This window comes from Salmo salar, chromosome 15, assembly GCF_965601325.2.
Source record: "Salmo salar chromosome 15, fSalSal1, whole genome shotgun sequence".
NCBI classification, from domain to species: Eukaryota; Metazoa; Chordata; class Actinopteri; order Salmoniformes; family Salmonidae; genus Salmo; species Salmo salar.
This window is the reverse complement of record NC_138305.1, coordinates 78,256,948-78,279,650: the sequence shown is the minus strand read 5'-3', so window position 1 is coordinate 78,279,650 and position 22,703 is coordinate 78,256,948. Positions and strand designations below refer to the sequence as shown.

The window sequence follows — 22,703 nt, the reverse complement described above, 5'->3', positions numbered from 1 at the left end:
TGTATACAGAGAGAAAATGGTGCAATGAGAGAATTTCCTTATTTTATTTCTCTGACGGGTTGCTGTGCTTTGCCATTTATAAATATAAATGATTTTTCCTGGAGATTATTTTGCTTTTCAGTTTGTCATTTCATTAGCTCTACTCCAATTTATTCAGCTTTTACATCAAAGGCAGAGGGGAACAGATGTCATTTCAAAGCTTTTTTTGCCTAATTGCATATAAGTAGAAGATGTTTTTATTTTTATGAAACCACACACTCGTGGAGAAAGAAATGTATACTATCCAAACCAGAGAGAGAGAGAGAACAGGCATGAGTGCATTTTCACTTTGAATGGGGTATCTTCATTAATTTCCGCATCCACATCACATCCAAAGTTATATTCAAGTGACCCTTTTTATACCCAAGCGTTTGCGAGTCTCCGATTCTGATTAGCTAATTTCATGCTGTGTGGAAGATATTGTTTCAAATGGTTTCTTAAACAATGCCATTTCAAAGGCAATCATTTCTGTTTAGAAAGCGCAGTTAAAAGGAATGATGATTGTATGAAATGGGAATGCTTTCAACATCCTAGAGTTGCCATTTGATAGTTGCTAGTCAAGTGATCATTCAGAATTATTTCACATGGTTTGTGTCCCTGATTGCCTGTTAATACTAGAGCAGTATGGATCAATGTTTTTTTTCACAGAACATTTTCAAAGTAGTTATATTTTGTCAAATCTAACACAATGGTAACATAAACATGACATTTGGAGATAAATAGATTGTTTAGTCTCATATGACGGTGACTACGCTACCTGAAAAAAGCCCTTAAAATGGTCACTTGAGTCATGGGTTCAGCCATACATTAAGAATGCATGCATCTTTCATTCCACACAATCATAGATGATCATTATATATTTGGTAATTATGTAGGCTATCAAATGTGATTATTTTTCTTTATGGTCACCAGGACTCTTAATGGCACATCAAGCCACAGTCACTTCTCCTTTCCATCCTCCATTAGCTACAGCCTCTCTCCACTTTATGTTTTTCTCCCTCTCCTCAAATGGTTGATGGGCTCTACTCACATCAGGAGGAAACCAATTTCCATAAAGAATCACACTGAGGCTAAGTTGACCTGGATTTGACTTCTTCGAAGCTTTATGTGCCAGGTGACTAATGTATGCATAAACATTTGATAGACGTCAATGTCGAATATAGGTGAAAGCTGTACTTTACGCTGGAAAATATATTATGATGGCTGTTTATGATTATTCTTAATGAACCAAGTGGTTAGCTCTTACAAGAAGGTGTCATGTGGTTTTATTTATCCTGCAAATTACTATTTAGAGCTGCAGTTTGGAATTCGTCTGCTCAAATCCTTTCGATATTCTCATCTGGCACTCATGTCATGGCCACCTAACCATCCCAAGCTTTCAATTGGCTCGCTTATCCTCTCTCCTCACCCAGAAACGAAAACATTTAAAACAAATGCAGAGTCAATCATATAGTGTGAATGAGTAGTATAAAACAACATTTAGTTGTGATAAGGTTCTACCTAGTGTCCTCCTCTCTCCTTCAGACCATGGCGCTCTGCTCAGTCTCTCTACCTCAGGTCGTGTCCTAAAATGTAACCGTACTCTGGGGAGCTAGATAGACTCAGGTGAGGGTGTCCAAAAATGTCAGCCGCCATTCACCCTCGTCCTCAGTAACTGATTTGTTTTCTTTCTCTTCTCAGAAGAAGGGGATCTTGGTTTCTCAGAACCCTCCTTCTCTAATTTGTTCTTTGTGTACTCTTGTTTGTGAAGGGTACCGACCGAGCAGTCCTGTTCCATCGATGTCGTATTTGTGATTAATACGACAGTGTTGCTCTCCTTCCTTGTCGAGGGTTTTCCCTACAAGGAAATATCTGACCTGTCTTTCCACTGTCTTGTTGGGGATACCGTTGTGAGAAGATTGGTTCAAGTTCTGTTTCTTTCGATACAGGGCTTTTACAATGACAGGCCCCCTTCCCTACCATTTACCTAGAAAACAAAAGATGAAGGTACCATCTACATCTCAGCTTCCACAGTTATCTATTATCATTTTGGAATGACTAACGATGGAAGTAGAATAGGCGGAACCACTATAAATCGTTTTTATTGAGATCAGCATTTGTTGGGACTTTTATGTCAGTCATTGCTTACAATCCTCTCTCTGCCTCTTTCCCTCCCTTCTCCTTTCCTCTCGGCCTTCCAGATAGGGGAGAAGCGGCCCTCCTCGGAGATGACGAAGCCCAAGCCCAAACCGCAGAAGAAGAAGAAGAAAAAGGACCCCAACGAGCCGTCAAAGCCCGTGTCAGCCTACGCCCTCTTCTTCAGGGACACCCAGGCGGCCATCAAGGGTTCCAACCCCAATGCCACCTTCGGGGATGTGTCCAAGATCGTGGCCTCCATGTGGGACAGCCTGGGGGAGGAGCAGAAACAGGTACACACACACATACAACACATTGCTGAGTTCCCAGCAGATGGAGCCAGTGCACTAGCAGATAGAACTCACCTTAACCTCTTGGGGCTATGTGGGACGCTAGCGTGCCACCCGTGGTGCACCCTATCAACAGCAGGTGCATTTCAAGAGCGGCAAATTTGAAACCAAATAAATGTCAAAATTCCAATTTTTCAAACATACAACTATCTTACACCCTTTGAAAGATAAACATCTCCTTAATCTAACCACGTTGTCCGATTTCAAAAAGGTTTTACGGCGAAAGCATAAAGTTAGATTATGTTAGGAGAGTACATTGACAATAGCTGTGTGTAATGTTTTGTCAATTCAAAGACAGGGTCACCAAAACCATAAAACCAGCTAAAATGATGCACTAACCTTTTACAATCTCCATCAGATGACACTCCTAGGACATTATGTTAGACAATGCATGCATTTTTAGTTCTATCAAGTTCATATTTATATCCAAAAACAGCGTTTTACTATGGCATTGATGTTGAGGAAATCGTTTCCCTCCAATAACCGGCAGTCAAGTCAGCACCACAAATTAAATAATTAAAATTAGAAAACATTGGTAAAATATTATATTGTCATTTAAAGAATTATAGATTTACATCTCTTGAACGCAATCAACTTGCCAGATTTAAAAATAACCTTACTGGGAAATCACACTTTGCAATAATCTGAGCACTGCGCCCAGAAAAATATGCTTTGCTATACAGACAAACGGCCATGTTGGAGAGATCTAAAATCGAAAATACTATGTAAATAATCCATTACCTTTGATTCTCTTCATCAGATGTCACTTCCCGGAATCCCAGGTCCATAACGAATGTAGTTTTGTTCAAAAAAGCTCATCATTTATATCCAAAAAGATCCGTGTTGTTAGCACATGATCTAAGCCAGCCGGACTTCTCGTCATGAACGAGGGGAAAAAATATATTTACGTTCGTTCAAACATGTCAAACGTTGTATAGCATAAATCATTAGGGCCTTTTTTAACCAGAACATGAATAATATTCAAGGTGGACGAATGCATTCTCTTTTAAAACGTTTTGGAACGAGGGTACCCAACATGACCTCGCGCGCCAGAGTCTAATCGGCCATCACCGTTCCAAGGCTCGTGTTCGGTCAGATCTCATAGTAGAAGATTCAAAACAATTTGTAAAGGCTGGTGACATCTAGTGGAAGCAATAGGAAGTGCCAAAACATTAATCAGCCCCTGTGTGTTTCAATGGCATAGGCTTAAAGGTAATTCAACACATCAGGTATCCACTTCCTGTCAGAAAATGTCTCAGGGTTTTGCCTGCCAAATGAGTTCTGTTATACTCACAGACACCATTCAAACAGTTTTAGAAACTTTAGGGTGTTTTCTATCCATATATAATAAGTATATGCATATTCTAGTTACTGGGTAGGATTAGTAACCAGATTAAATCGGGTACGTTTTTTTATCCAGCCGTGAAAATACTGCCCCCTAGCCCCAACAGGTTAATGAGCTAGTTCTGCTCTTTCCTAAAGAAAATCAGTCTGTTTATCCCCGGTCCCTTGACTCTCATTAAAATGATTTTATTTATAAAAAAAATGTATTTGAGCCAAAGAGGAAACACAAGAAGAGCCTCCATGCAGCAACAGTAGAAAATTCAATTGATGTAGTCAAATTAAGTTAGACATTTTACGACAAACCTGTTTTTGACAGACAAAACACCCACTGCAATGGTGTACCTCCTTCTAACTGTCCTGACAGCAGCTGATATAGAGCAGAGCCTATCATGTGAGTTCTAATCTAGAATGGAATATTACGTTTCCCCTGTATTGTATTTTAGGGCAAGGTACTAACTAAGTTGCCTGAAGCGACACCCACAGCAGTTGTTGTCATCTGGATTTTCAATTGAAAGCAGTTGAAGCTACATTTTATTATGTAGGATACAAAAATGGGAGGGATGGGGGACATTTTCAAGTCTTGCCATAGCTTTCAAACCGATTTAAGTCAAAACTGTAACTTGGCCACTCAGGAAAATTCAATGTCATCTTGGTAAGCAACTCCTGAGTATATTTTGCCTTGTGTTTTAGGTTATTGTCCTCCTGAAAGATGAATTTGTCTACCAGAGTTTGTTGTAAAGCATACGGATCCTCTAGGATTTTGCCTGTGCTTAGCTCTATTCTGTTTTGTTTTTTTGCCGATGACAAGCATACACATAACATGATGCATCCCACCGCCATGCTTGAAAATATGAAGAGTGGTATTCAGTGATGTGTTGTGTTGGATTTGCCCCAAACATGTATTCAGGACATAAAGTAAAATTATTTTTTACTCCAGTTTTACTTTAGTGCCTTATTGCAAACAGGATGCATGTATTGGAATTGTTTTATTATGTACAGGCTTCCTTCTTTTCGATCTGTCCTATAGGTTAGTATTGTGGAGTAATTACAATGTTGTGTAATTAATATCTTCACCTTGCTCAAAGGGATATTCAATGTCTGCTTTTTTAAATTGATTTTATCTACCAATAGGTCCCTTCTTTGCAAGGCATTGGAAAACCTCCATGGTCTTTGTGGTTGAATCTGTGTTTGAAATTCCTTACAGAAAATTGTATGTGTGGAATACAGAGATTAGGTAGTCATTCAAAAGTCACATAAAAATCTATCAGTTTAAGAGAGATCTGAGAGATCTGTCTTTTGGCATTGGATGCGTCTCAATCCACCACATCCACCGATGTCACACTTCCGCGTCTGTGGTGAAAGGTGACAGAGCCAGAGCAATGTTTGTCAGACCATGAGACATCCCGAAAATTGGTCTTCTCACAAAATTGGCCTATTATGACCCTTCTATGGAAAGATGAGACTCTCACTAACACGATGGTATTCTCCGTTTTGCTACAACCCCCACAAGCGTCTTGGAACTCGTCTGAAGTTGGTACAGTCGATCTGCCAACTCCTGTCTGTAACATCCGAACAGTTTGGGCTACAAACTAATATAACCCTCTGTGAAAAGGTGAGACTCTCACGAACACGGAGATGTAGTTGTTTTGCTCTAGGATGCCCACAGGTCTCACAAGACTTGTCTGAAGGTCCCCCGTTACCAGTTGAAAAAAATGAATGGAAGTACAGTATACAGTTTATGTCAGAGCAAAAACCAAGCCATGAGGTCGAAGGAATTGTCCCAAGAGCACTGAGACAGAATTGTGTCGAGGCACAGATCTGGGGAAGGGTACCAAAAAGTGTCTGCAGCATTGAAGGTCCCCAATAACACTGTGGCCTCCATCATTCTTAAATGGAAGAACTTTGTAACCATCAAGACTCTTCCTAGAGCTGATCGCCTGGCTAAACTGAGCAACTGGGGAGAAGGGCCTTGGTCAGGGAGGTGACCAAGAACCCAATGATCACTCTGACAGAGCACCAGAGATCCTCTGTGGAGATGGGAGAACCTTCCAGATAGACAACCATCTTTGCAGCATTCCACCAATCAGGCCTTTATGGTAGAGTGGCCAGACGGAAGCCACTCCTCAGTAAAAGGTACACGACAGTCCGCTTGGAGTTTGCCAAAAGGCACCTAAAGACACTCAGACCATGAGAAACAAAATTATCTGGCCTGATGAAACCAAGATTGAACTCTTTGGCCTGAATGCCAGCGTCACATCTAGAGGAAACCTGACACCATCCCTACGGTGAGGCATGGTGGTGGCAGCGGCATGCTGTGGGGATGTTTTTCAGCTGCAGGGACTGGGAGACTAGTCAGGATCGAGGGAAAGATGAACGGAGCAAAGTACAGAGAGATCCTTGATGAAAACCTGCTCCAGAGAGCTCAGGACCTCAGACTGGGGGCGAAGGTTCACCTTCCAACAGGAGAACAACCCTAAGCACACATCCAAGACAACGCAGGATTTGTTTCGGGACAAGTGTATGAATGTCCTTGAGTGGTCCAGCCAGAGCCTGGACTTGAGCCCGATCGAACATCTCTGGAGAGACCTGAAAATAGCTGTTCAGCAACGCTCCCCATCCAATCTGACATAGCTTGAGAGGATCTGTAGAGAAGAATGGGAGCAACTCCCCAAATACAGGTGTGTCAAGCTTGTAGATTCTTACCCAAGAAGACTCGAGGCTGTTATCGCTGCCAAAGGTGCTTCAACAAAGTACTGAGTAAAGGGTCTGAATACTTATGTAAATTTGATATTTCCTTTTTTTTTTTTTTTATGCATTTGCACAAGAAAAATATAAACTGTTTTTGCTTTGTCATTATGGGGTATTATGTTACGATTGGTGAGGGGGGAAAAAACAATTTAATCAATTTTAGAATAAGGCTGTAACAAAACAAAATGTGGAAAAAGTCAAGGGGTCTGAATACTTTCCCGAATGCACTTCATATGGAGACTGTTAAGTGCCAAAAATAACAAATGTTTCCTGATCTCTCTTATATCTCTCAGATATAGGACAGACACTTCGGAACAAACTTCCTTTTGATTTGTTTTGCGACTCTGTTGTTCCATGTAGTGAATCTGTTATTCAGTGTGTTTGTATGGGCTAATAGCAGAAAGAAACATTTTCTTTTAAATTGTTATATCTTTTTTGGGAGGGATACTTCAAGGGTTCTTAAAATTCTAAATCAAATAGCAAAAGGATCCTTGGTATGACCTTCTTAAATGGGTTTAAACACGGTTATTGCACACAGAGTGAATCCATCAACTTATTTTGTGACTTATTAAGCACATTTTTACTCCTGAACTTATTTAGGCTTGCCATAACAAAGGGGTTGAATACTTATTGACTCGGCATTTCAGCTTTTAATTTTTATATACACTGTATATATATTTCTTACTCTAAAAACATAATTCCACTTAAATCAAAATTTGATCCATTTAAAATACAGACTGTAACACATACACATGTGGAAAAAGTCAAGGGTTATGAATACTTTATGAAGGAACGGTATCTGTATCAGTCTATTAAGGAAAATAAGCTGTATTGTTAATCTTCTTCTCCACCCATCAGTCTCAAAAGCAATTGCTAAAATAAGAAGTTTATTTAAGGGATTTAGATGAAGATGTTACCTTTCACCATGCATTTGGTCTCGTTAGTCTTTAGTAATATAGTTATTGTGTCAAAATGTAATTTAGGAATACTAGCTATCAGGGAGGTGTGATAAATTAACCCATAACCAAATATTCTACGTAAAACTGAACATAAATAAATGACCATTGGTGCTCTCTAGGTCCGTCCGCAAGTATCTAGGCAAGGTCTTCAAAGCATCAGTTGTTATGAATGAAAGTTATGAATGTAGTTATGAATGATATTGCATCATTCATGTCATGGAATAAAGGTAGGAATTGACCAGGCAACTGGAGGGCTGCTGGGTTCACATCCTAAAGACATCCCCCTACCGTTGGGCCCTTGAGCAAGGCCTTTAACACCACAATATGCTCTCCATCCAGGGGCACTGCAGTTTGAACCTGTGCTCGTCTCAACGGCGAAGAAGCCACATTTACGTTGTTCGCTGTAACATGGACAATAAAGTTGTTATGTGTGCGCACTACAACAAAAGATTTTCCAACCAAAGCATTGCGTGTGTATTTCTACTTACAACTTTGAACATTAAGGCCACACAGCTAAAATAACCCTAAAACACAAATTGCAATCAGACCCTTATGAAATATCTTCTTGTTATAATTTAGCTCCCTCTCTTTCATGTCCTATGACTAGAAAACTCTATCTTGCACCGATACTGTAACAATATAATTTCTGCTCAAATTCTTAATCAGCTCATTTTTGTTGAGCCACAGATGCTGTATGTGTTTATTTGTATGCATTGTAGAGTCAGCTGTCAATCAAAATGCTGCCATGCTGCTCCATCTGGAATTTAAATGCATTATGATGTATTCACTGTAAATCAAATCAAATCAAATTGTATTTGTCACATGCGCCGAATACAACAGGTGTAGACCTTACCGTGAAATGCTTACTTACAGGCCCTTAACCAACAATGCAGTACAAGAAATAGAGTTAAGAAAATATTTACTAAAAAGACTAAAGGAGAAAAATGTAAATAAAAAAGTAACACAAGAAAATTACATTACAATAACGAGGCTATATACAGGGGGTACCGGTACCGAGTCAATGTGCGGGGGTACAGGTTAGTCGGGGTAATTTGTAAAGTGACTATGCATAGATAATAAACAGCGAGTAGCAGCAATGTTAAAACAAAGGGGGGGTGGGGGTGGATGTAAATAGTCCGGGTCGCCATTTGATTGTTCAGCAGTCTTATGGCTTGAGGGTAGAAGCTGTTAAGGAGCCTTTTGGTCCTAGACTTGGCACTCCGGTACTGCTTGCCGTGCGGTAGCAGAGAGAACAGTCTATGACTAGGGTGACTGGAGTCTTTGACAATTTTTTGGGCCTTCCTCTGACACCGCCTAGTATATAGGTCCTGAATGTCAGGAAGCTTGGCCCCAGTGATGTACTGGGCCGTACATACTACCCTTTGTAGTGCCTTGCGGTCAGATGTTGAGCAGTTGCCATTCCAGGCAGTGATGCAACCGGTCAGAATGTTCTCGATGGTGCAGCTGTAGAACTTTTTGAGGATCTGGGGACCCATGCTAAATCTTTCCAGTCTCCTCAAGGGAAAAAGGTGTTGTCGTGCCCTCTTTACAACTGTCTTGTTGTGTTTGGACCATTATAGTTCGTTATTGATGTGGACACCAAGGAACTCTTGACCCGCTCCACTTCAGCCCCGTCAATGTTAATGGGGGCCTGTTCGGCCCTCCTTTTCCTATAGTCTACGATCAGCTCCTTTGTCTTGCTCACGTTGAGGGAGAGGTTGTTGTCCTGGCACCACACTCCTCCCTATAGGCTGTCTCATCATTGTCGGTGATCAGGCCTACCACTGTTGTGTCATCAGCAAACTTAATGATGGTGTTGGAGTCGTGCTTGGCCACACAATCATGGGTGAACAGGGAGTACAGGATGGGCCCCGGTGTTGAGGATCAGCGTGGCAGATGTGTCGTCGCCTACCCTCACCACCTGGCGGCGGCCCATCAGGATGTCCAGGATCCAGTTGCAGAGGGAGGTGTTTAGTCCCAGGGTCCTTAGCTTAGTGATGAGCTTTGTGGCTACTATGGTGTTGAACGCTGAGCTGTAGTCACTGAACAGCATTCTTATATAGGTGTTCCTTTTGTCCAGGTGGGAAAGGGCAGTGTGGAGTGCCATTGAGATTTTGTCATCTGTTAATCTGTTGGGGTGGTATGCGAATTGGAGTGGGTCTAGGGTTTCCGGCATGATGGTGTTGATGTGAGCATTCACCAGCCTTTCAAAGCACTTCATGGCAACCGACATGAGTGCTACGGGACCGTAATCATTTAAGCAGGTTACCTTCACTTTCTTGGGCACAGGGACTATGGTGGTCTGTTTGAAATATGTAGGCATTACAGACTCGGTCAGGGAGAGGTTGAAAATGTCAGTGAAGACATTTGCCAGTTGGTCCGCGCATGCTTTGCACACACGTCCCAGTTATCCGTCTGGTCCCGCGGCTTTGTGAATATTGACCTGTTTAAAGGTCTTGCTCACATCGGCTACAGAGAGCATGATCACGCAGTCGTCCGGAACAGCTGGTGCTCTCATGCATGCCTCAGTGTTGCTTGCCTCGAAGCGAGCATAAAAGGCATTTAGCTCATTTAGTATGCTCACGTCACTGGGCAGCTCGTGGCTGGGTTTCCCTTTGAAGTCCGTTAGTTTTCAAGCCCTGCGACATCCGACGAGCGTCAGAGCCGGTGTAGTGGAATTCAATCTTAGTCCTGTATTGACACTTTGCCTGTTTGATGGTTCGTCTGAGGGTATAGCGGGATTTCTTATAAGTGTCCGGGTTCGTGTCACGCTCCTGGAAAGCAGCAGCTCTAGCCTTTACCTCGGTGCGGATGTTGCCTGTAATCCATGGCTTCTGGTTGGGATATGTACGTACGGTCACTGTGGGGACGATGTCGTTAATACACTTATTGATGAAGCCAGTGACTGAGGTGGTATACTCCTCAATGCCATTGGATGAATCCCAGAACATATTCCAGTCTGTGCTAGCAAAACAGTCCTGTAGTGTAGCATCCTCGTCATCTGACCACTTCCATATTGAGCAAGTAACTGGTACTTCCTGCTTTAGTTTTTGTTTGTAAGAATCAGGAGGATAGAATTATGGTCAGATTTGCCAAATGGAGGGTGAGGGAGAGCTTTGTATGTGTCTCTGTATGTGGTGTAAAGGTGGTTTAGAGTTTTTTTCACCTCTGGTTGCACATGTGACATGCTGGTAGAAATTAGGTAAAACGGATTTAAGTTTGCCTGCATTAAATTCCCCGGTCACTAGGAGCGCCGCTTCTGGATGAGCATTTTCTTGTTTGCTTATGGCCTTATACAGCTCGTTTAGTGTGGTCTTAGTGCCAGCATCAGTTTGTGGTGATAAATAGACATCGACGAATAATATAGATGAGAACACTCTTGGTAGATAGTGTGGTCTACAGCTTATCATGAGGTATTCTACCTCAGGCGAGCAATACCTCGAGACTTCTTTAATATTAGACTGCACCAGCAGTTATTGACAAATAAACACACACCCCCTCCCCTCGTTTTACCAGACGTAGCTGCTCTGTCCCGCCGATGCACTGAGAAGCCAGCCAGTTCTATATTATCCGTGTCGTCGTTTAGCCACGTCTCAGTGAAACATAATATATTACAGTTTTTAATGTATCGTTGCTGGGATAGTCTTAATCCTAGATCGTTCAGTTTGTTTTCCAATGATTGTGGTGGTTTACCTACCAATGGTGCATTAGGGCTTAAGTTCCATCTACCCCACAACTCTCCTCTCCTGGGGCTTACTGGGCTTGTTATTTACAACCCCCCTCAACATACACACAGACCAACATGCGCACACACACACTCACACATACATGCATACACAGGCACGCATGTGCATGCACGCATGCACACAAAAATGTACACACACAGGCATGCATGTGCACGCACGTGGGTGCACACCACACGCACGCGCACACACACGCACACACATACACACATACATACACAATATGATTTAAAACATAACTGATGCACTTGATTGGAGCACGAAAGCATTGGCCACATTTAGACATTTTTTGATTTGCACAAACGTTTTGAGTGTATGATGCAATGTCTGTTGTAGCGCTAAAATTATGGAGAGTTCAAGTACATTTTTCTTCTATATAAATGATGTGTGGGCGGCAGGTAGCCTCGCGGTTAAGAGCGTTAGGCCCATACCTGAAAGATCGTTGGTTCAAATCCCTGAGCCGACAGGGTGAGAAATCTGTCTGTTCCCTTGAGCAAGGCACTTAACCCTAATTGCTTTGGATGAGAGCGTCTGCTAAATGACTGTGGAGGAAGACCTCTTGAAATGATGTATGGAAAGGGAAACATTTGTGAGTGTGTCTGTGTAGACCTCTTCTTCTTTGATTTCCAGGCGTACAAGAGGAGAACCGAGGCGGCCAAGAAAGAGTACCTGAAAGCCCTTGCCACATACAGAGCGAGTCTGGTTTCCAAGGTAACACTTATGACACACCAGGCTTGCTTAGAGTGATGATGGATTGGATGGAAAATCTTGGGTAATGGCGGGGGAGGGGCTAAAGAAGAGTGGAGGTGGGGTGTTGCAACAATACTGTATACAATAGGGACAATACCTTATTTCCATAGGTTGGGGGTTGGGACAGTTGTTCTGATAGAGGAAGGTCATACTATTCTCTCCCTTATGCACAAAAAGATATGAAGCTATAAAGCTTTGTTAGAAAGGGAGTTTAGTGATTTTAGTGCTTGCGAAGCATACTGTATGTATGCCCTGTGTATACAGTATGTATGTATGTATGCATGTATGCCCTATATGTACACAGTATTTCATTGAGCCAATATCTTTGTCTGTCGTTACATGAAATGTTAATTCTATCTGGTCTGTCCAGACATAGTTCTATGTTTCTCCACAGCTGAGCTATGCCTGTTCATACAAGACACATGAATGGAACTAATGGTTTATTCTTGTTATTGATGCATCCATCATGTCTTCTGTTTCACTGCTTATACAAGAATGTGCATCCAATTCAATACTACACATAATTGGGTTTTTGTTGCATTTTCTCCGCGTGACACCTCACTGCTAATTTAGATTTATGGCTTTCTCCTTTTTGCCTATGAGTAATGGCGCCCTATCTCCTGTGCAGCAACATGGATAGGAAGGAAGGAAGGAATGGTGGAATTGCATTGTTTAGTGCCGTGTCGCGTTAACAGGCCACAATGTAGCGTCTGGGAGATTCCTTTTGTCATTCCATTTGTTCTCCTGGCACACAGTCTCATTTCCCTCTCTGTGTGTGTGTGTGTGTGTGTGTGTGTGTGTGTGTGTGTGTGTGTGTGTGTGTGTGTGTGTGTGTGTGTGTGTGTGTGTGTGTGTGTGTGTGTGTGTGTGTGTGTGTGTGTGTGTGTGTGTGTGTGTGTGTGTGTGTGTGTGTGTGTGTACGCCCTCTCTATTCCCATCCAACTGTCATGGTGTCCACTGATCATTATATGGTGGCACAATTCATACAAATGGGCTCCATTACCCCTGTAATCAACACTGATAGGTGCAGATAAGCAATCTGACAGCTCATCATAGGGTCTGGGTTGGGGGGCGGGGGCAAGACGAGGGCTGCACCTGCTCTGAATGATTCACCCACGATATACATAAGGAGCCTATAAGTCGCATGATACATGACCTGGCAGTTCTGGGTTGGATTCATTAGGGTACGACACGGAAGCAAACAGGCCAAAATAGGGGAGGTACTATCTGAACTTGTCCAATAAGAAACATTGGTTTACATTTTGCATCACGCAAAATGTTAAAATGTTTTACTATGTTGTGCCCTAATGAATACAATCCTGAATAATACTGACTGGGGCTAAGGCTTGTAAACTCGTCTCTTTCTGCTGTGGCCATTGTAGTCAAAGATAATGGGAAGAGTTGAATGAATGTGTTTGACTAATTTATTACATAGATGAGAGATGAGTTTTAGGGGGAGAGTCCACTCTCCAACAGTATATGAAATCATGAAATGTTTACACATTTACACATATAACTATTTGTGCTTTCTCTAACTCTTCCTGCTTCCTATTTCTTTTGTTTCTCCCCTCCAGACCTACGACGACCCCGTCGAACCAAAAAGTGCCCAAAGCAGCCAGCCCTCCCACATGCTGCCCCCCAAGCAGCCCTTGTACAGCATGCCTCCGCAGCCCTCCTCCCCCTACGGTCTGGGCCCCAGCTCCTTCCCCCTGTCGGACCTGCAGAGCTTCGCCGGGCCGCCCCGCCATGCCCTGACCAGGACCCTCAGCCAATCCCAGATGCTGCCGCCCAGCATGAGTGCCTCTCCCCCCTCCCCCTTCCAGATCAGCCCGCCCCTTCATCCCTCCCAGCTTGCCCTGCACCAGAGCTCTCTGCGCATGCAGCAGGTCCAGTCGCACTCAATGGGGCTCCAGGGGTCTCTGCACTCACCTCCTCTCAGCCAACAGGTTAGTCCTATCTCTGTTCTTTAGTGTTCAGTCCTGTAGTGTTGTGGAAACATTTGAAATAGGTGATAGAGCACTGATATAATGTTTGCCTTAAGGATCTCATAACACCGGGTGATTGGACTATTATTAATAATAGGAAAAACCTTAAAGATCCATTCTGATCCTAGATCTGCACCAGAGTTAGGGATCAATTCGAAATGAAGCCAGTGTCCACTTACTCCCCAACTTAAAGTAAATTGAGCATTACCCCATTGCCTGCAGTGAACGTGAACCTCTTCCTATTGGGCACTCCAACCACATTGGAACATTTGAAATGGTAGTGGTTTTTAAGAGAGCACTCTTCTGTTTCCCCTTCTGCTCCAGGGGTTCTCTCACATTCAGGACTACCAGAACAGTGTGGGTGGGTCTCAGTCTCCGGGGGCGCCCAACCCAGGGCATGGACAGAAGCCCGACTGGGATGGCGAGTACTGCAACCGGGACTGTGGGCCCAACCACTGCAGGTGAGCACGTCGTGATAACCTAGTATACTGGGACGAGGAACAGTTTTATCAACAGTGCTTTGCCAGATGAGTGAGGCTTGAGGCTGAGTCGTACTGTTTATTCAAAAGTGGTAGTAGTGAAATAACACTTTTCCCTACACTGTGAGAAAGTGTGACATCCAATGAAGTTTCCCTTTGTTTGACTTAGTACACATTGTTATATGGAACGTAGGCATTTGAGCATGCATGCATTCTTCCAGCACAAGATCATGCAATGTCACTGTTCATTCACTTCCACTGCTATGCAAGTGACACACAACTACTTTGCCACCAAATAAATAATACAGAATTGAATAAATAGTTTTCAGACTGTCATTCAATGCATTGGTTTCTGGACCAACATTTGCCTGTTTTGACAGCATCTTCTCTTTGTTCTCTTCATCAGCAGTGGCATGGGAGTTCGGGACAAGCCTCTCTACCTCACTTGAAGCTGGTGGACCTCCAAAAGTCAAGACTCCAGGGAGTTTTCCAACATTCATTAACAACGTCAATGTATCTTTTTCCTCCAGCTTGTTTTTTTCTGAAGGATTTTTAAAATCCCAAAGACTGCTACTACTTCACCTTTTTTCCAAGCACTTAGACTGGACAGGAGCCTTGCTTATTTTTTCCATGAACGTTCCATTTTGTGGGGGGTTGAGCTTTAAGCTCACATCAACATACTATACACGAACCCCCCCCAAAAAATGTCTGTCTTTGTTTTGACAAAGGGGTCGTTGTAGGTCTGGAGGGGAGAAAGACAAGTGTCCCATTTTTCTTTTCTCAGAGTGATTGTAAATATCTACCAAGATGGAACCTGGCCCCCAATGCCCAGATGTGTGTATCTAACCGCAGTCCCCTTGCTTTTTACATTATTTTGTCTGGTTATGTGATTCTTGTGCGGGCTGGATTCAGTGAGGGAACACACACTAAATCTGATCCCAGATCTGTTTGTGCTGTCTTTTCAACTCCAATGGTGACAATGGCCATATAAGTTGGCAAGACAGCACAAACAGATCTGGGACCAGGCTAACTCCTCTCTAATGAAGAGAGAAATACAAAGACTGCAAATGATTCAGTTCCCCAGTTGTTATTGGGGGCTCTCTGAGAGAGAGTGTCTGCGTCTGAAATGGTACCCTATTCCCTATCTAGGGCACTACTCTAGTCAAAAGTAGTGCACTAGATGAGGAATAGGGAGCCATTTTGGACACCCTCTGCACTGGCCTCAGGATGTTACTGGACTGAAGAGGTCAAAGGTGAAACCTCTCCCTTAGTTTAAACCTCTCCTGGTCCAGCGGACCATGCCCCCCCCACTCCCCATTACCACTTGCTAAATGTGAAATGTTACTAAAGATAAAAACATAACAGTGGGTTTTAAAGTTTTTGACTAGTTTCATTAGGTGTTTTAGAATTGTGTTGATTTTATCTTTATAATTTGTTGTGAAAAAAATAAATAATGCATTTAATTCTTAAAACATTTTAGTTTTTCACTGTAGCACAATTTAAGTTTCTATGGTATGGTTGCCAGGTAGATATTTAATTTGTGCACAAACCTGCCAAAAGTACTTCTTTTATTTGAAAAGACAGCAATGAGAGAACCCATTTCCTTTAGTTGAAGAACATGTTTCACAATATAGTAATGCTATTTAATTCGGTTGACAGATTTCTAATCTATTTATGAATGATATGAAGTTATGTTTTGGCTTGTTTTCATCAGGGTGCATTATTATTATTAATTTCCATGGTAATTTGAATAATTATTATTTGTACATCACTTGTTGCTGGTGCATTGACTTTTTGTCAGCATTTGTTTAATTCTGTGTTGCAATGCTTCTTTTGTTTTCTTTTGTGTGAAATAAAACAACATTAAGTGGAAACTAAACTGTTTGCCTCTGCTTATATTTACATGTTCTTATTAGGTTTATCACATTTACATGGTGAGGCTAGCGAGTGAAAGGATAGTTGGTCTCAAGGCTTGGCAGCCTCACGTGATAGGCCGAGTCCAAATTTTTCACCCTTCTGAGATGTGTGCATTTGCACACTTTCTCGTGAGGATTTTACAATGGTGGAAACTTCTTCCAACCAATGCTTATACCAATCCTGTATGTTTTGTTATGTGCACATATCAGTTATTTAGCTGCTAGTTGTCTGAACCAATGTAGATGTCTTTGTTCGCTTAGCATGTTTTCATTTTCATCAGGTTAGACTATGAAAATGAGAAGACTATAAGAGTTGATGCAGTGCTAGGCCTAGCTGAAAGTTAAAAAAACACAGGCTCTCACTTATGAATTTCACAGATGGATTAGAGTTAGAAAATACATTTAATCTATCATCCCTCCCCCCTCCAACCTCTCTCTCTCTATCGCTCTCTCTCTCTCTCTCTCTCTCTCTCTCTCTCTCTCTCTCTCTCTCTCTCTCTCTCTCTCTCAGACACACACGGAACATATAACCGTAAAACATGACAATATAGTGCCCTCTAGTGTTAGCTTAGGACATGTTTTTAAACAATAACACCTAATACTGTCAATGGGTAAAACTAATGTGTCCAAATCTCTCTCGTTCTCTCACTCTCTCTCTCTCTCTCTCACTCTCTCTCTCTCAATTCAATTGTCAATTTAAGGGCTTTATTGGCATGGGAAACATATGATTACATTGCCAAAGCAAATGAAATAGATAATAAACAAAAGTGAAATAAACAATAAAAAAATGTATAGTAAACATTACACTCACAAAAATTCCAAAAGAATAAAGACATCTCAAATGTCATATTATGTGCAAATAGTTAAAGTACAAAAGGGAATATAAATCAACATAAATATGGGTTGTATGGTGTTTGTTCTTCCTTGGTTGACCTTTTCTTGTGGCAACAGGTCACAAATATTGCTGCTGTGAATGGCACACTGTGGTATTTCACCCAATAGATATGGGAGTTTATCAAAATTGAGTTTGTTTTTGAATTCTTTGTGGGTCTGTGTAATCTGAGGGAAATATATGTCTCTAATATGGTCATACATTTGGCAGGAGGTTAGGAAGTGCAGCTCAGTTTCCATCTCATTTTGTGTGGGCAGTGTGCACATAGCATGTCTTCTCTTGAGAGACAGGTCTGCCTACGGCAGCCTTTCACAATAGCAAGGCTATGCTCACTGAGTCTGTACATAGTCAACGGGTTCCTTAAATATGGGTCAGTCACTGTAGTCAGGTTTTCTGTCACTGTGTACTCTCTGTTTAGGGCCAAATAGCACTCTAGTTTGCTCCGTTTTTTTGTTAATTCTTTCCAATATGTCAAGCAATTATATTTTTGTTTTCTAATTGTGTTGCTGTCCTGGGGCTCTGTGGGGTCTGTTTGTGTTTGTGAAGAGAGGACCAGCTTGCTTAGGGGACCCCAGGACCAGCTTGCTTAGGGGACTCTTCTCCAGGTTCATCTCTCTGTAGGTAATGGCTTTGTTATGGAAGGTTTTGGAAATGCTTCCTTTTAGGTGGTTGTAGAATTTAACAGCTCTTTTCTGGATTTTGATAATTAGCAATATCGGCCTAATTCTGCTCTGCATGCATTATTTGGTGTTTTACATTGTACACAGAGGATATTTTTACCCATCAAAAGGAACATAAAATTTGACATACCAACTAGGATCTGGCTAAAAATTAGTTATAGAACCCATTGCCTTTTATGGTTGTGAAGTCTGGGGTCCGCTCACCAACCAAGAATTCACAAAATGGGACAAAAACCAAATTGAGACTGCATGCAGAATTCTGCAAAAATATTCTCTCTCTCTCTCTCTCTCTCTCTCTCTCTCTCTCTCTCTCTCTCTCTCTCTCTCTCTCTCTCTCTCTCTCTCTCTCTCTCTCTCTCTCTCTCTCTCTCTCTCTCTCTCTCTCTCTCTCTCTCTCTCTCTCTCTCTCTCTCTCGCTCTCAGACACACACACAGCCTATAACTGTAAAACATGATAATATAGTGCCCTCTAGTGTTAGCTTTGGACATGTTTTTAAACAATAACCCCTAATATTGTCAACGTGTAAAACTAATGTGTCCGAATCTCCCGCTTTCTCTCTTGCTCTTTCTCTCAGACACACAGCCTGTAACCGTAAAACAGGATAATGTAGTGCCCTCTAGTGTTAGCTTTGGACATGTTTTTAAACAATAACACCTAATACTGTAAAATCGTCGAACTGTCCCTTTAATGTTATAATATTATAACTAATGACACTTGGGACATTTTACAGAAAATACGTCATGCATTTATTAGCAGTTACATCAATGACATTTGGCAATAAAGGCAGCATTAATGAAATACTATTGATGAAAGAAAAATAGATTTGCATTGTATTTCAGTCATGAATCAATACATAGTTCAGACAAGAGCAGTGATGCTGTACAAAGATTCTGAAGAGCACTGAGTGTAAACACATGTAGGATATTGTTACCAAAGCCTGTAACATTATACTACATAGAGTATCTGGTATGAACACAAATGGTTTGTTTGTAAATTATGTCTGAGTGTTGGAGTGTGCCCCTGGCTATTCGTAGTTTCTTTTAAAAAAAAATGAAAATGGTGCCATCTAGTTTGCTTAATATATGGAATTTGAAATTATTTACACTTGTACTTTTACTTTTGATACTTAAGTATATTTTAGCAATTACATTTACTTTTGACACTTAAGTATATTTAAAACCAAATACTTTTACTCAAGTGGAATTTTACTGGGTGACTTTAACTTTTACTTGAGTCTTTTTCTATTAAAGGTACTTTTACTAAGAGGACTGGCAAGTCGTGGAACATACGTGGAACATACAAAAGTACAAGAGAATCTCTTTAATGTAATAGAAAAAAACACAAAAGTAAATTGGTGCTCACTATTTCCTGAGGTTAACTGATTTGAGCTTTCCATTTGAATTGTTCTTCCATTTGTTATACTTTAATGGCATCTTCTGGAAGGAATGTGATAAGTGTGCTGGGGTATATGTCCAGGGCCCCTATTGCAACAGAAAACTAAAAGTCCAGGTATCCCCTTCCTGTTTCAGTCCGTTTCCTTCCATTTGGTATCGAATGAACATGACCCAGGTCAAACGTTTTGAGGTTAGCAGCACAGTCTTGAAATCGAACGTGCTATTACACTGAGGTTAGAATTCAGCAATGGGAAAAATATATAAGAATGCATGTGTATCATGTCGTACTGAAAGCCACTAACCAATCAAACTGTCTGAATTCTGGTCAATTCTTTTAAATCAACTTTATTCACATCAGAACTAGGACTTAATTCAATCCGTATCGCTAAAGTTCAGCGCTATAGAGTGATTGAAATGTAAAGGCAATGTTTCCGCAATCGCGGAGACTGCATTCACGGTAAAAGCTGCATATCCCGGCTCAATTGGAAATGACCTGTAAATTTCATATAGCACTGAACTTCAGCAAAATGGATTGAATTGAGCCCCTACAATTAACATCACAAGTCTCACAGACGGGGATTAGCTAAGCATAATTTATATATATATTTTTTTTTCTTCAATTACTGTTCTGTTCAAGGCATTATTTCAAATCATTATCCCAAATGGTATTTTTTTCTGCACAAGATTCTAGCCTTTGAATTCATTTTTATAAGTTTTGATTGTAAGATGTGATCACATACCTCACTGAGATGCCATTACAGTCAGAGACACCTCTGATTGGCAGATATGTATATCAGGGTTGTTGGCACCACCAGCCAGTCCAACAAGAAAGTATGGGTACAGTCTCTCAGCAAACGTGTCTTTATGAGTATAGATGTGTGTCATATCTTTGGGGTCGTAGAAGGACACCTCCCCACTGGTGAAGTCCAGCTGCACTCGGATCCTCTTCAGCTTCTCAAAAGCAAGGGGCTCACCCTTTCCACTTTGATACACACCATTCCTGTTCAGTATAGCCCAGATTCCATAACCTGGTGAAGCAAGAATCTCCCCCTTCCTATCAATGGTCTCTTTAGCTACGCCCAGATTCCACTCAGGATGGTCCCCCACCTCCACCTCCCAGATGTGCTTCCCTGAGCTGAAGCCCTCTGAGCCTAGAACCTTGGCATACTGTGCGAACCTCTCTGGGTTGTCAGTGATTTGCTGACCTATGTTATTAAATCTCACACTGGTCAGATTATCAGACACAGAGAGCCAGCGGTTTGCAGTGTTGGGGTTCAGAATCACAGGAGTGTATTGGACTATCTCCTTCATCTTCTCCCACATTCTGAACTTCAGGTTTCCCAGGTGTTTGGCCATGTCGATAAGCCCTCCTGAGACCTGCTGTGTACCCGGCAGTGTGCTGTTCTGGGTGTATTTGTAGCTCATGAGGAATGTGCGGTCGTCTTTCTGCAGGTCCTGTTCAAGAGAAGAGATCTGCTTGAGAATTCTCTCCATCTCTCTGGCGATAGCCTTGCCCTTCTGCTCCTCTTCCTCCCTGAGCATAACCAGTCTGGCCTCTTCTTCCTCTCTCAGAAACTGGTGGAACTTTTCAAACTGCTCCCTCATCTGCCTCTCTGCGTCCGCACGTTGCTTCTTAATGTGGACCTCCATGCTTTTGTACGTTTCTTGATTCTTTCGAAGACTCTCTAAATTGGATTTTAGTTCTTCCTTTTGATCAAACGCAGTCTTTTTCAGTGCTGGCACCTTTTCTAGAGTGCCTGTCTCCAGCTTCATAGCAAGATCATTCTGGTCCATCTTCCTCAGGATCTTCAGTGAGATCTTCACTGCTCCTTCGTGGCTGTAGGCATTGACCATCTTCTCCACGGTGTCCTCCCTGCCAGCGTTCTCCAGACAGCCCTTAGGAATAGGAAACCGGCCATCTAACATGTTCTTAGTCAGTAGATACTGAAATCTCTTCAGCTCGCTTGAGACCAAGCTATCCAAAGTGTCCAGCAGCAGCTCATGGACAGGAACAGGAGTTGCCATTGTAGATTATCCAGAAACTAAACTACAGTCAATAAACTTTGATCAACTTTACAACCTTCACTTTTAACAGCTGCTCTTAGAATTTTCCATTTAGATGATATCTCCTTGTAATTGTTTAGTCTCTTGGTATTTGTAAGGAGAAAAATTCCAGTTGTGTATCGCAGTGAGAGTGACAGTTATAAACAGTCTCTGTAATGACTTCTGATGGAACAAATCTATTTTCACTTTCGACAGCTTTCTACTAGTGAGATATGGGTGGGAGGGGCTTCTAGGTCGTGCTAAACTTTCATATGTTTGACTTTATTTTCCTTTATGCAGCACATACATTTACCCACACACTTTTTCTTTATATTATTTATTTGTATTATATATAGTATACATAGTTGTTATACCGGGGCGGCAGGTAGCCTAGTGGTTAGAGTGTTGGGCCAGTAACCGAAAGGTTGCTGGATTGAATCCCTGAACTGACAAGGTAAAAATCTGTTGTTCTGCCCCTGAACAACGCAGTTAACCTACTGTTCCCTGGTAGGCTGTCATTGTCAATAAGACTTTGTTCTTAACTGACTTGTGTAGTTAAATAAAGATTACATTTAAAAAAAATACTGTAGTTATCGTTATCATGTAATGTTGACGCTCTACCTAGTGACACATTAACCTTCTAATGCTGCCTGAGGAAGACCTTTGGCCGAAAGGTGTGGCACCATACATAGCTGTGTATCCAAGAGTTGGATAGATGCCACATATTTTCCATTATGGCACTTGTGACATCGTGAGCAGTGCCATTGAGGGCAATCTCCGTTTTAAAGTACAGTAGTCAATTTCTTCTTCTTCTAGTTCTATAAGTTTATTAACAGTCGGTAAACAAACTGAAAGGTGCATACCGCCACCTAGAGTGTGTTGTCTGTTCAGGCATGAAGCCAAGGTTAGTAAATTACTGCCAGCTACAACTATCAAATGTTTGCTCAGGGGGCTGAACTCGCTGATTTTGGCTTCGTTTTTTCACCTCCACATTAAGAAATGCTACAGTAGAAGCCAATCTAGAGTTTAAGTAGTGCTCGTTGGAGACCTCTCCAGAACAACCGGGAGGTTTGCTTTTGTACTTGCCCGTCGGATAGCACACGTTTTGTCACATCCTGATCTATCTTGTGCTTGTCTCCACCCCCCTCCAGGTGTCTCCCATTTTCTCCATTATCCCCTGTGCATTTATACCTGCGTTTTCTGTTTGTCTGTTGTCTCGTCAAACCTACTAGCATGTTTTTCCGTACTCCTATTGCTATAGTTGC

The 22,703-nt window shown here is 41.8% G+C and overlaps 2 protein-coding genes across 3 annotated transcripts in view; one reads left to right on the top strand and one right to left on the bottom strand.

Annotated features, from left to right (window-relative positions):
* LOC100380856 (TOX high mobility group box family member 2) overlaps positions 1-16,391 on the top strand; it is a 138,669-nt gene extending 122,278 nt beyond the window's left edge. For both annotated transcript variants that reach the window (XM_014146043.3, XM_014146042.3), the window contains 5 exons: positions 2,220-2,447; positions 11,929-12,009; positions 13,623-13,994; positions 14,358-14,494; positions 14,919-16,391. In XM_014146043.3, coding sequence (XP_014001518.1) covers positions 2,220-2,447; positions 11,929-12,009; positions 13,623-13,994; positions 14,358-14,494; positions 14,919-14,961 — 861 coding nt within the window. In that variant the 3' untranslated portion in view covers positions 14,962-16,391. The remainder of the gene's footprint in view (positions 1-2,219; positions 2,448-11,928; positions 12,010-13,622; positions 13,995-14,357; positions 14,495-14,918) is intronic.
* A 2,278-nt stretch (positions 16,392-18,669) lies between these two features.
* On the bottom strand, positions 18,670-21,641 carry LOC106572324 (E3 ubiquitin-protein ligase TRIM35-like). Its single transcript, XM_082962078.1, has one exon. The coding sequence runs from the start codon at positions 21,418-21,420 to the stop codon at positions 20,137-20,139; it is 1,284 nt and encodes a 427-aa protein (XP_082818204.1). The 5' UTR covers positions 21,421-21,641; the 3' UTR covers positions 18,670-20,136.
* Positions 21,642-22,703: the final 1,062 nt, after the last annotated feature.

What these genes read in the sequence shown, in the direction of transcription:
- LOC106572324 (XM_082962078.1), bottom strand. Translation starts at nt 21,420, where the DNA reads ATGGCAACTCCTGTTCCTGTCCATGAGCTGCTGCTGGACACTTTGGAT.